The 14,742-nt window shown below is 37.6% G+C and overlaps 1 protein-coding gene across 1 annotated transcript in view; it reads left to right on the top strand.

The window, feature by feature from the left end:
* Nucleotides 1-3,583, top strand: part of nsl1 (non-specific lethal 1) — a 165,335-nt gene extending 161,752 nt beyond the window's left edge. Inside the window, exon 12 of the mRNA XM_069846469.1 lies at nucleotides 1,823-3,583. Within this exon, the coding sequence (XP_069702570.1) occupies nucleotides 1,823-1,966 (144 nt within the window). The 3' untranslated portion in view covers nucleotides 1,967-3,583. The remainder of the gene's footprint in view (nucleotides 1-1,822) is intronic.
* The last annotated feature ends 11,159 nt before the right edge of the window (nucleotides 3,584-14,742 follow it).

Genomic DNA, 14,742 nt, shown 5'->3' with positions numbered 1-14,742 from the left:
TACAACAATAATACAGAAACGAAGCCAGGCATTGTCTTTCCATTCTATAAAATAAATCATTCACAACAGCTTTCATTTGATCCAGAAAAAAGAAAGAGAGGACAAAATCGATGGGAAATATTAAGAAATTCCACAAACACCCCAAAAATTTGCTTTTGCTTTGTTTGGATTGTGACAGACCATGACTGTTTATCAAGCCATCTACACAAAATAGGAGCATTCAGTACATCTTCCTGTGTACTAGACAACACCAGTAAAGAAATTAATATGGAACTACAGCTGTAGCTAAGGAAGATACCTTGGTGCAAAAGTATTGGAGTGCACGAAGACTTTGGCTTTGTTGTCGAATGTCTAGGCATTGGAGAGCTAGGCTGTTAGTGGTTTAAATGCCAAAACAGCACATTACAAACCAGCCAACCATGTGTGTGCATGCCCCCCCCCCCCCTGTATAGACAAAAGGCAGGGACCAATATATCAATTCGTTATTCTGGCATTCATTATAACGACATTTACTGTACTTTCCATTTGCTAGAGACCCAAGTTCATATCTCTCCAAGTCTGGTGATATTTTTGTGGTGGATAGGAACTGTGTTAAGGAACGTTTTCTCGAGGTATTTCCATTTTCCATGCCATTATTACATGGTTTCTTGATGATGTATAATCGTGGTGCATTACCAGTGGAAAACTACAAAACTACTATTGTATCATAGCCAGGCTTCGAGACTTTGGACCCGATACAATAAGTTTACTGTGCATGCACTATAGGTTGTTGACTCGCTGCAGGTAGATAGAGATGTGTTGAGGTAACAACGTTGCTATTTAGAGTAGAGTACGGTAGTATGGGGAAACACACATGTACATTCTGAAAGTAAATATACATTACACAATGACAATGTCAAAAGAATGTGAAAAGCATTTATTCTCCTGTCTTTTATAAGCATTTGTGTTTAATTATACACAGTGTTAATGGTGGAAATAAGCATGTAGCAATTTTAATTTTTTCATATTTTATCCTATTGGTCGTCTTTAGGAAGTGCAGTTACAGTACCGAAATGCAATGCACCTACTACAAGATACATTTTCAGTGTCTCAAACAAATCTTTTTCGGTTATCTGCCAAAGTTTGTACTGTAGAAAGCTGCGCTCTACGTGATAGGAGCAAAACGAAGAAACCTAACGTCATTGCAGTCTCCAAGAGAGAGTCCTTTATTCTCGGGTGACTCTATGTCCACTAATTTGCTGTTTATGTTACACAATGTTCCATATCCGTTATTTTTACTTAAAATTGATTCCACTTCTGTTTTACACGTTCAGTAACCGGTGTACTTGATGTCTCATTAATTCTCTGCATCATTTTCTAAATTAATTTGAGGGCTTCCGGCATCTCTTGCTGTGACTTTTCTAACCGTGTAATAGTTTCAGACACAGTTTGTATGAAAACCAAATTATTCGTCAGAACCTTCAAATCCAGAGCGTTTTCCTTTCAGTATTTGTTGGCATCCATTCTACAGTACCCCCACCCACTGTACGCTTTACCACTATACTCAGTACGCCGTTATGCGAATTTCCCACTGAACTGCTCTATTGGATCCGAAGTCTCGAAGCCTGATCATAACATGTAAGGAGTCCATAGAGCAAGTAATTCAGAAAATTCCTAGTTACTGCTATATGATGTTAGTCTGAGTATTGGGGTATCACACCCTGCAAGTAAACAGATTGATAATTCATATACCAGAGTCAGTTACATTTTATCTACCTTGTCAGATATAGCCAAGGAGTTGGGGAACTGTGGAGTGAAGGTGTGTGCTTGCCGTTTGTTGCAGGATGAGAGTAGACCTGTCACCCCCAGCACGGACTCCACAGAATCTGCTATGGGCGAAGGTGAAGACCCAAACGATCCCGAGTGGACTGTGGAGGAAGAAAGAGAATTTGAACGAGAACGTTTAAAAGCCACGATAAAAAGATAAAACTGACCTTAAGCATATGGCAGGCGTTAATTCAAATTCCCAAGAATTGGACCAACTCTTGGACAGAGCTGGGCCCGGGATAAAACGCGACAGAAGCAAAACTTAGTCTGTTAGCTTCAGTATTATGGCACAAGATTCCAGTTGGTACATGTGGATCGGTTTTGTCAGTAATGAATCATGTTTATTGCTGTCCGAATACGATATAGTCTCGCAAGTTGATATTGTGCCATTTGTGCATTCTGGAGGATCATCACACTTGAGAGCCAGCCGTTGTAACTAGTGTAACGTAATATAGGTACTATAGTACATAATGTCCCACCACTGTCTCTTCAGTGAGAAGCAGAGAAAAATTGGTTGGAGGGATAATGATATAGGAAGTCCATTTTAATCTGTAAGTGCACTTTGCGTGGTGTAAGCTGCCTGTTCTGTCACTTGGCCTATCGGATTAAGTTGGTTGATGATCATTTCAGTTGAATATCTTACTGTGTGCCCTTCGTTCGGTTGGAGTTAATTTAGGTGTTCTCAGACAGCTGTTAGTATGTTGCAGTTGAATTGTCTTTAGTACTAAACTTGCACTCTTATTTTTTATATGATTTCCTAGTCTTAAAATGTTAGGTGGTTTACGTACCAGTTGATCGGATCTCTTTTCCTGTTAAGTAGTGGACTGAGGCAGTCGGGAACTTGTCTCTTGTAATGATTTTAAAATTGTTTGAAGTCGTTCTGGCCAACTGTTGATGGAGCAGGCTTCCTCATGTGTAGATGTCGATGTACTCTTTATAAGAGCATATTCTATTTACTACGTATCTCGCCTGCTTGGAATATTACATACATGCATACTGCAAGCTAACCATTCCATGGTAGTGTGAGAGCATGTGTACCCTCCCCATCCGTACTGTACCATATTGAAACTGATGAGACTGATCCTATTGGTTGGCGCATACGAAGTGAGTGTTTTGGATTGGTTGTGTGTAGAAGCATATTGTAACAAGAGACCATGAAGTGCACTCACATATTGTGAGATATTTATGTAGTTACAGATTTTGTATGCATTCTCCAGCACTAATACGCTTACCATGAAGAGAAAATGAAAGCTTTCCTCAAAGGAGTTGTAATACACATTCTCTCTTAGTTTTAATAAAATTGAAAATACAATGTAAACTGACTATGCGGTCAACACCTCCTGTTAGTTTGTGTTTTAAACCTTTATACTTTTGGTTACTTTATTTTGGTAGAGGTCGATCCCACGACCTACACTTTGAATTTGGACTTCTTTTCCACATCAAGATTGAGAAGTGCACTTTAAATATGTTACTACTGTATGTAGTTTAGACAACATGGCACCCACTGTGTTGGTCGGACTGGCAAATGTTTGCTCCATTCCTTTTGTGTCCATGAACTTTTGTACCACCATCCAAACCCACTATACAGTATTGTAACAATCAACAGGCCATTTGTACAGTATCTTTGTTACACCTGACTTGGCCATTCTGGCATATCAGTAAAGGAAGATTGGGTAAATGAAGTGTGAAGCAGATGTGCAAAGTTCATTGTTGGATATTTGTATTTTGTCCCAAACTGGGACTTCTTCAGAGAATAAACCCTAGAACAACACCACAATACTTGGTACTCTGCATTTATGTTGGCAACCTCAGCAATTTCCACCACTTTTACTTACAAGGAAAGTGTGCACTGTAAATCCTCTGAGGTAAGTATCATTTATATCTTTCTTCAGCCCAAGTTTAACAAAATCAAACATTTGTTTTACCCCTACTTTTTAAACTGGTGCGATATGGTATTGATCATTCACTTGTATTCAAAGTTGTTACATGCCTAATGGAAAATAATTGGTTTTCATTCATCTCTCTACTTTAATTTTCGTTCATACACTGAGAAAGCAAAGACAGCGATAAAGTGACCATGACGAAAGTAACTTAACTTGAAACTAAATACCTTTTCCGCAGCCCCGAATGCTACTAGGAGACCTGGACTGTGCAAACAGCAGCAATGCGAGAAGAAGAAAAAAGTTGCTAAATTAAAATCATGATTTGTCATACATTTGTACCCAGTATGTTTTTTACAATACCATCAATATAACAGTTTAATAAACAACAAACAGAGCAGAGAGGAAAGAAATTATAAATGTTATACAAATTAAGAACTGCAAGTACATAAGAATAACCCCAGGCAAGGGGGGTGGTAGTAATAAAAGAGATATTAAATACTGAAGGTCTAATAACGGCATAAATTGCCGAAAGAGAGAGAACTAATAACTAACATGAAATAAGAAGTGTAAATAATGGTAATACTCATTAGGAGTGATCAAATGCCCACAAGAAAACGTACAGTTCCCCGTAGCGCACAGGCTCTGATAAATACGATAAAGTTCAACACTCCAATCTTCAGCTGAATGCAGATGCTGGTCCCCGTAAGATACGTCGTCGTAGACTCACAAACTATTACCAAGAGTACAATCATATACTCGGAGAAACTTCACTGTCGGGTAAGGATGTTAACCATTCCGCGCTATCCGGAATATAATAATTAACAGAGCTGGCCAGTGCTCTGTTAACGTTGAAGCACACAGAGACCGGGTCTATGTAACTACAACATAAGACCGGCTTCTATCAGCGATGCGTCCCACGCATAATCAGAGTCGTTCCCTTTCAACCAGGCGGGTGAACTCAAGCCCAACCGTGGCAAACTGCAAGCAAGCGACGAATCCCTCGGTGAAGTCTGCAGACTAATGGTCGTCTCTCTCTCCTGCTGCCGAGTGAGTGTCGTCTCCCGAGGCCGCTCATAGCTCCTCCAGCAGACAGCACACCGCCCTCTTCTTTTTCCAATCAGAGAGGGAGAAATGAGGGTGCGTTCACAAAATAGAAAAATCAATCTAGCCACCAATATAACAGAAATTCCCGCAGCATAACTACACCACAACGTTGTACCATTAAAGTAGGTAACTGAAATTAATTTTGCACAAATTCACTGAATAGGTATACAGAAATTCCGTCTGTTTCTTCATGTAATACTCTAGCATAATCGTGTGGCTCACATGTTATGTTGTGTGGATTTTGAAGCAGTATCATAGGTGATCAAAGTTACATAATTTTCTGTTTATGAAAATTGGCATTTAAAGACGTAACACATGCTAAAATATTTAAAACTTGCTACACTGGTTCACTCACATGCAATAGGTGTGTTAACAGCAGGGGTCGTGATCTTACTTGCTTTCTCTCAGGAAGGGATTTTCCACTCATTAATATTTTTGGTTTATTCTGAGTTTCATCTGAAGTCAAGAGCCTCCATTCATCCTCCTTTCCATGCACTTGTAATTCCAGAGAAAATCTTGAGGTTCTACTACTGTTCATTCTTCTGAAGATATCAGATCATTTTAATTTCTACGTCATTCTGATATTTCCAGTTCTTGAATACTTTTGTTCCTGGTCCTGTCTGTCCCTTCTTGTTTAGTCTGGTATGTTCTGAAGGAATTTAATATCCGTTGCATGCAGTTTATTTTCTGCTTCGTGCACAGCATGGCTCACTGAAGTGGTGTGCAACTTGAAAATGGATCACAGTCCTGCCATCTATCCGCAATATGCGGAACGCGAATTACGCAAATGAAGTGGAGTTGGCATTGGATACATACATATTTTCTGCTCCATATGTTAAGTTTGGCCTGAAGTGTGTTTTATGCATTTTTTAAATATACTTCCTTTTGGTATGTTCTTGTTTGATGGTAAGCCTTTCAAACTACAGTAAAATTTAACACTATTTGGTATTCTTATATAATTTGTCCTGCAACTTTTATTTCACTTCGTAGATACACTAAACTACAGTACATATTTACTGTAATACTTTATTGCTTATTATAATATAGTTCTTTGTTTATATCTTTCTTTTGCATTTTTCGTAGCTACCGGTTTCATTATTATCAATTTTAATCCATATTCATTTGTGGGATATTTCGAACTTCTTGTTATTTTACCCAAATCATTATGCCATTTATCCATATTTGTGACAAGACAATCCCTGGCCATACCCCACTTGCTGTTTGGAACTACTCTGATGTACCTACTGCATTTTTGACACAATATACAGTAGGCTATACAGTTTTCATATTGATGTATTGAATGTAATACAAGAAACCACCAAGAAAATCGTCTGCCTATTTTTGAAGTGAATTGCCATTGTGTGTTTTTGGTTTCAAGTAGAGATGCAATGACTTGTTACTGGAATTGTTATATTTAATGTGTGTTGTTTCCATATGAATTGATTCATACAGTAGACACTGAACATGAACAAAACCGGACACATAATTTAGAGTAAATTGCTATATTGTACTGTATTATACAGACAGCATGTTCAAAACCTCTTTGCTGGTAATAGGAGTGCAGAGAATGTGCATTTTCGTGGAAACTTTGAATACGATTTTTGTAGTGTTGCACTGCTTTTTTTTATGAAAAGTAATATTAATAAAAGTAGGCCCCTCATACATGTTACCATACTGAGGAACAACACACTGCACTCAGCTCTAAATTAATCCAATTCTCCAGTATATTGCGTGGATCATTCGAAAATTAGTGGCAACACTTCAAGAACAAGAAAGTATTTGTTAGTAAACTCCGTCTCTGAAAGGCGAGGGACCACTGCTCTAAGCCTCTAAGTGACTGCTGTACACTGCAGCATCCACATGTCTTCCAAATGGAACACAATGAGTGGTTGATACATCGTCATAATCATAAACAACACGCACAACTTTGAGAGGGCCTGCTCTCGCCTTGGGGAATCCTGAGTGCTGCCACTCTGATGGCAACAGATCTAAGATATCTGTAAAGAAATGTTCACAGCATTGTAAATGCACTCTTGCTTTTTCCTGTGCTAAACATTTCTTTAGTGCATTGCAGATAATGTTATTACATGTAAAGTATCAATGAGATTTACAGACAACACATATCAGACACCACTCCATCTCATACACATGATACACTGCTAGGACATGTGTAGATACAGTCTATATCAGGCTTCGAGACTTTGGACCCGATACAATAAGTTTACTGTGCATGCACTATAGGTTGTTGACTCGCTGCAGGTAGTGAAAGGTAGAGATGTGTTGAGGTAACAACGTTGCTATTTAGAATAGAGTACGGTAGTATGGGGGAACACACACATATGGACATTTTGAAAGTAAATATACATTACACTATGACAATGTCAAAATAATGTGAAAAGCATTTATTCTCCTGTCTTTTATAAGCATTTGTGTTTAATTATACACAGTGTTAATGGTGGAAATAAGCATGTAGCAATTTTAATGTCTTCATTTATCCTATTGGTCGTCTTTAGGAAGTGCAGTTACAGTACCGAATTGCAATGTACTACAAGATACATTTTCAGTGTCTCAAACGTAAATCTTTTTCAGATGTCTACCAAATACAGTTTGTACTGTGAAAACATGCGCTCTACGTCACATGACGTGATAGGAGCAAAACGAAAAAACCTAACATCATTGCAATCTCTAAGAGACAGTCCTTTATTCTCAGGTGACTCTATGCCCACTAATTTTCTGTTTATGTTACACAATGTTCCATATCCGTTATTTTTACTTAAAATTGATTTCAACTTCTGTTTTACACGTTCAGTAACCGGTGTACTTGGTGTCTCATTAATTCTCTGCATCATTTCCTAAATTAATTTGAGGGCTTCCGGCATCTCTTGCTCTGACTTTTCTAACCGTGTAATAGTTTCAGACATAGTTTGAAAATAGGTTTGAAGAAAACCAAATTATTCGTCAGAACCTTCAAATCCAGAGCATTTTCCTTTGCGTATTTGTTGGCATTCATTCTACAGTACCCCCACCCACTGTATGCTTTACTACTATACTCAGTATGCCGTTATGCGGATTTCCCAATGAACTGTTCTTTTGGGTCCGAAGTCTCGAAGCCTGGTCTATACCATGTGGAAGCTCTATGAAAGATTTTCAGGTTAATATAATGTCTTCTGGAGAATTACGGTATCTTGAAATAATAGAAGAACTTTAAATTTTGTTTTCTTGCTCTCAATTCAGTGTCTGTACTTAAAAATGCTGTATTTCAGCCCTCAACATAAAGCTCAATCATTGACTCTTGAACTGTTCCCTCTTATTCGCTAAGCTTACAGCACATTTAATACTAATTAACAGCAAACTCGGTGACAGTACTCTTCATATGAGGGAAGTCCCATTTTCCCACAGTTCAATTGCTTGTAATCGTGTTTAAATTCAGACTATATATATTTATTTATTGTTTTCCTCATACCAAAAAAGAATGTCGAGATGGAGTCACGAAATAATTCCCATGCTTGAGTGTGGAGACATACAGCAAGGACAAAATGCGGAAGTCCTGTTCCACATTTGGAATTACTATAGCTTAAAGTTTAACAGTACTTACTTACTTACTCCGTGGTGATACAAGCCATGAAGAGTCTTGGCCTCCTTAACAGTTTTGGTCCAAGGTGTTCTATCTCCAACCTCGTATCCCCAGTTCCCACAAATCATTCTCCACATCGTCCAGCCATCTTGTACGAGGTCATCCCCTCAGTCTTCTCCCTCCTGTATTCCCCGTAAATATTTTCTTCACACCACTATCTTCCTTGGAGTCTTCTTGCTTTAATTACTACTAATCCCAGTTTATGGTACAGTGCTTCTTGCTCTCCAAATACCTTGATCGTTAACAGCTCCGTACATCCTTCTCAATATTTTCCTCTCCCACACACTTAAAACTTGGTATATCCTTCTTAATGACGTCCAGTTTGCAATCTGTACAAGACTTACTGGTCGTATCATTGTTTCATAAATTACTATTGTGGATTTTCTTGATAGCAATTACGATTTCAGTAGAGGAAGCAGCGAAATATTTAAACTGGTTTACCTTCTGAAAACTATCCCTCTCTACTTTTATCTCTCTTACTTCCTTAAATCTATCTTCCCTATCCATCGCCATATACTTTGTCAGCCACTGGCGTGGCTCAGTCTGTTAAGGTGCTTGCCTGCAGGTCTGAACTAAAATAAAAAAATATATACTTTGTCGTCTTACCATTACTGATAGCCCCACATTATTTGATTCTCTATTTAACTGTTCCTACACTGTAACAATATTGTTTGTAGGTCTACTGATTATATTGTCTGCAAAAGCAAGACATTGTATAGTTCGATTATATTTGGTGCCTTCTGGATTTATTTCCTTGCTTCTTATTACTTTCTCCAATACCAGATTGAAGAGTATTGTTGACAGTGCATCTCCTTGCCTTAATCCACTTTCATCTTTGAAACTTTCGATCAGTGCTCATATATTTTGACTCTACTTAGAGTATTAGAGTCATTTTTGTAAGCCTTGTTAATTTCAGCAGTATTTCAAATTCCCTCATTATATTAAACTGTGCCTCTCGCTGTACACTATCATAAGCTTGTTTATAATCTATAAACAGTTGATGTATAGTGGTGTTGAATTCACAACACTTTTCCAGAGCACATCTTATTGAGAAGATCTGATCTGTAGTTGACCTGTTTCTTCTGAATTCTCACTGATCATCTTCTAATATTCCTTCTGTAAACGTAGTAAGCCTTTTTGCTAATATCTTAGCAAAAACCTTATATATTGTAGAAAGAAGTGCTATTTCTCTATTAAAGTTTAACAATGCGAATATTTAATTACACACCAGTTTTTATATATTTTTTTAAAGAATTACTTCATAGTGATGAAGTGAATTAATAGTACATTATGCAACGAGCCTATAATGAAGGTAATTAAGAAGCGAGTATGGATATTTATGAAACGAGCGCAAGCGAGTTTCATAATTTTCATACGAGCTTCTTAATTACCATTATAGGCGAGTTTCATACGACTTTTTATGCTCGACCATATTTCTAACTTGATATTATTAATTTTATTGTATCTGACCTGGAGCAATGTCCCGTATGTTGTGAGATGTGCGCAGACGCGAAAGTATTGATTTTTTCCGTGGAACAGATGTCCACATTGACCTTGCTAGGCCATAAGAACCTACAGAGATAACATTGAAATAAAATTAGACATTGAAAAACGAGATGACAAATTGAATTTATTTGAATATTATTTACAATTAATGCTAATTATTATAGTAACAGAACATAACCTTCTGCGACAGTATTGGATTTCCAGCCTCCGTGACTTTTCGCTAATTCTCTTTCGATTGCATATCCGAGAATAATCGATACTTGCGGTTTTATAACGGTAGAAAGCTGACCTGTCATTGGCTGAACAGTTGTAACCTGAGTCGTCATTGGCTGAAAGACCTGACCTTTAATGAGTAGGTGTACTTTAATGACATGCATTAAAGGTCTGCTACCAGGTGTATAATTACTACATTTCGGCATGGTCGAGCATAAAACTATGTATAGGTCATTCGGTATCTCAAAAAAACCTACCTGCACATGAAAGGAAGAAAAAAGTGGACTGAGAAGCTTCCCTCCCTCACTACGCTTCGACTTGCAAGCTAGCTAGCTAGCTTACCATGAGCTATGGCGCAGAATGCATTTGATTTCACGAGATAACGAAAGACATAACAAGCCATGAAGACTTCCAAATGTGCTGATACTGTTCTGGAGTGAGAACGAAAAACACGAATAAAATTTTCCATATAGCAGCTTAAATTTAAATCATCAAAATTATTAAAATACGCTATTTAAGGAGTTTGTTAACTTCAGGTCCTTTTGGTGAAGGCAGTGATGTATGAGTAGTAATTACATCACATTTGAAATTTCAATTAAACATGAAAATCTATATCGTAGTATTTGTTTTGTGTATAATATACAGTGACAAAAAAAAACTCTGATTTTTTGCTTGGTAGGGAAGGTTGCCAGCTACATTTTATGACCATACTTTGCATTAGAATCCCGTGTTGTGGTCTAAGGCATCTTGCCTATTCGCATTACGGAATGCACACTGGTTCGAGTCCTCATTGGGGAAGAAATTTTCTCATGAAATTTCGGCCAGTGTATGGGACTGGTACCCACCCAGCATCGTGATGCACTTGGGGAGCTACGATAGGTAGCGAAAATCCGGTTTAGCAAACCAGCTATAATGGCTGGGGGATCATCGTGCTAAACACACTATACCTCCGTTCTGGTTGGATGATCGTCCACCTCTGCTTCAGCATGTGGGCGTGAGGCTACCAGCTGGCTGGTCAGACTGGGCCCTTCAGGGCTGTAGCGCCACGGATTTACTTTTACTTTTTTTTTTTTACTTTGCATTACAGAGTGGTTTTCCTTGTGTGACCCCTCACTAAGTCTGAAAAAAAAAGTCTTGGATCAAAATCGACTCCAGTGATGGCAGGTGACAGAATACCAAAAACTGCTGGAGTGGGAAACAAAAGACAACAAAAAAATGGGGAAGACCTAAAAGAGGTGTCTGAAGAAGTATAGATTATATAGGGTTGGCCAACAAAGAAACAAGAGGATAGAAACTTATGGAGGAAGAATTGCTAATGGGTTGTAGGAAAATTATTGTACTATAAAAAACTGCTAAATAGAAAAATTGAGCAATGGCAGGAAACTTGAATGTGGATGACACACAATACTGCAAGAAGGAAAGAGAAAGTGATGTAATAGAAGAAGGATGAATACAAGTTACAATGTTTCTATCTCTGTGCAAGGTCGCAGTTTGCAGTTACAGGGTAGAGAGATAAATAGTAGCAGTTTGCACTGCAAAGATAAGCCACTTGAAATTCGTCATTCACCAGGGTGTATATATATATATAAAAGAACTGTACGAGAGCAAAGAATTGATGGGCGTGACAAGTCAATCTGACAACAGATAAAGAATATTCAATAAAGCAGAGAAACTACCACAAATGTATTTTATGCTATTTAGAAATTATGTTGCTAGATGTGTTATTGCAATATTTCACGTGATAAGTAATTGCAGAAATCCAATCAAGCTCTTCCAACATCGCCTTACAGTGAGTGTAGAAAGTGTTCAAACATGTAATGATTTCTACAAAAATTTAGGGTTAATCCACCATTGGTCAATGGATGGGCATGGTGTCACTTTGATTTTCATATTGCCTCAGTCAGTATTGGACTCTGCTGTCTACCTTCCAATCATAGTGTTGGGATCACATGTGTAGACTGTCGTCAATCTGCATTTTGTTTCTTGTCCGACAGTGGACTATTTACATGATCATGTAGCAGAAGTGAGCTCCCCACTCACTGTTGACTAGCAATGTAGCTATTTCTTTTTTCCAGGTCTTCAGAATAAAAATAAAAGTTACATCACCAAGCCACTAGCGTTTATCGACAATGCATTTATGTTTTAAAATTTCAAAGTAATGATTACTTTTACATCCCCAGAATTTTTACGGCATTGTAAACATAAATTATTTTTACAATATCTTGTGCATCGAAGCACAGTTTGTACGTATTATTAGACTGAAAAATATGGAAGATTCACGAGCTTTGAAATGGCTCTCTGAAGATTTGGACACGAGTTATACCAGGTTTTAGTGCTTCAGAGATTCTGATGTTGATAAGCCTGTTCATCATCTTCCTGAAAATAATAAAGCAAATATTTTAGCTTCGGTTTCAGCAGAGGAATCATATTTACATTATAACCCCGAACCACACTACATATTATTATTATTATTATTATTATTATTATTATTATTATTATTATTATTATTATTATTATTATTATTATTGTATCTCCAGTGGGGGTAGCCCTATTTTACATATGTATGCTAGGGCTATAGGTTTACACAAAAAAATAGGCCTAAGCATAAAAACAAATTGAAAATAAAATAAATTAGCTTACACAATCGAAACAAAACATAAACAATCCGTAATTTAAAGATTGCGATTGCAAATCAAACATCAGGCATCAATTGAGACATACAGAAAACAGTTACAACACATAAACATAACATTTCTTACAGCCGTACTCTATAACACAATTAAGCAACTTTCCCTAACATACATCATAAATTAATACACAATAGTCGCACAAACACAATCAAGCATCCCACAACTATGACTCACATACACAACAAATCAAGCATCCTCTACAACACATACACTTCAACATGATAACTATACTTTTAAAAGTTACAAATTTGGCTTCAAAAAGAAAAATAGGACACTGTTACTAAATACTGTTATTTTCTACAAGATCTTAGGTACACCTGTAATAAATCTGTGAAATTCCTTTATGCAACATTGCTTCAGAAGAACTTTTGTGAAAGGTGCAGCAAAGAATGCAAGAACTGTTATTGAATCCTGGAGTCTTTTCTTTTCAAATACCATACTTTAGAAATTGCACATTATTCAAATATTTAACTACGAAAATTTAGAGCAAACTACTCTCGAAAATCAGATGCTTGGACTCAAATATTGTTGAAATCAAAGCTGTTTTGGGCTTGCTGTGGTTAGTAGAGATGATGAAATTCTTTCATGCCACTGCTACAATGGGACTGCTCCAGGACATTTTTGTTTGGTCATGCGATGCAACAGATTCTACATCCTGGTGCTTGCTACATGAAAGAGAAGCTGAGAAAAGTGAACTTACAGAAAATGAGCATTACAATAAGACATATACGTATACTACAAAATATGTAGTTGCGAGGTTTTAAAAGTATATATTTATTTTGTCTTTGATTTTTCCTCTTTAAAATGATGTATCACATATTGGAGCATCTTCTGCCGACCTCTGGAGAAAGAACTAAGGAAGAGACTAGTGAAGTGCTTTGTGTGGACTGTAGCATTGTATGGGGCAGAAACATGGACATTACGACGAAGTGAAGAGAAATGACTAGACTAGACGGCAATTCGGAAGGCGGGTGGCCACTAGATGCGCCGTAGCCTGTATGGCATGTGACGTCACAAGCTTGAACAGGAGAACCAATCAGAATCAGTCTATAACAAGCACTTCCTGAGTTCGTTTGTTCACGTGCGAGTGTTTCAATACACTGAATAAGTAAAACTAACATTTACTATGTGTATGTAAGGTAAATAAATGGAAGAAGAGACTGTAAAATCACAAGTATTAAAAAGCAGGCGCGGAAAATAGTGTTTAAGGTGTATAATTATTATAAAAACGTTAACGAGCAGAACGCTGCCGGCCATCTTGATGCTGGCAGCAACGTTGCCAACGTGCAAGAAACGACTGCAGAAGCATGTGGTGTGGGATTGAGAACCGTGCAAAGACTATTGTTAGTGAAGGAAAGAGGGTTTGTTTGGTGTCATGCTTACAGTAATCAACGGCTAAGGTCATTATTGTCTTTTGATAATTTAAATTCTCTCCTGCGCTATTTGTATTGTACGTGCGTGAAGTACGATGTGGCAATGTTGTACGCTGCCTTGCTCTCTCTATCTGCCTCTCTCGACGCAAATGCTAGCAGACAACCCACCTTCCGAATTGCCGTGGACTCTAGAAACATTTGAAATGTGGATATGGAGAAGGATGGAACATGTGAAATGGACAGACAGAATAAGAAACGAAACTGTGTTGGAAAGAATGATGCTGAAACTGATCAGGAAGAAGAAAAGGAATTGGTTGGGTCACTGGTTGTGAAGAAACTGCCTTCTGAAGGATGCACTGGAAAGAATGGTAAATGTGTAGAAGAGTTCGGGGCAGAAGATGATAGATGACATTAAGATATGTGGATCATATGAGGAGACAAAGAGGAAGGCAGAAAATAGGAAAGACTGGAGAATGCTGGGTTTGCAGTGAAAGACCTGCCCTTGGGCAGAACACTATGAATGAATAAATCAC

Source organism: Periplaneta americana, chromosome 14 (assembly GCF_040183065.1).
Source record: "Periplaneta americana isolate PAMFEO1 chromosome 14, P.americana_PAMFEO1_priV1, whole genome shotgun sequence".
Lineage (NCBI taxonomy): Eukaryota > Metazoa > Arthropoda > Insecta > Blattodea > Blattidae > Periplaneta > Periplaneta americana.
Note: the sequence above shows the minus strand (reverse complement) of the source record. Positions and strands in the feature narration are given on the sequence as shown.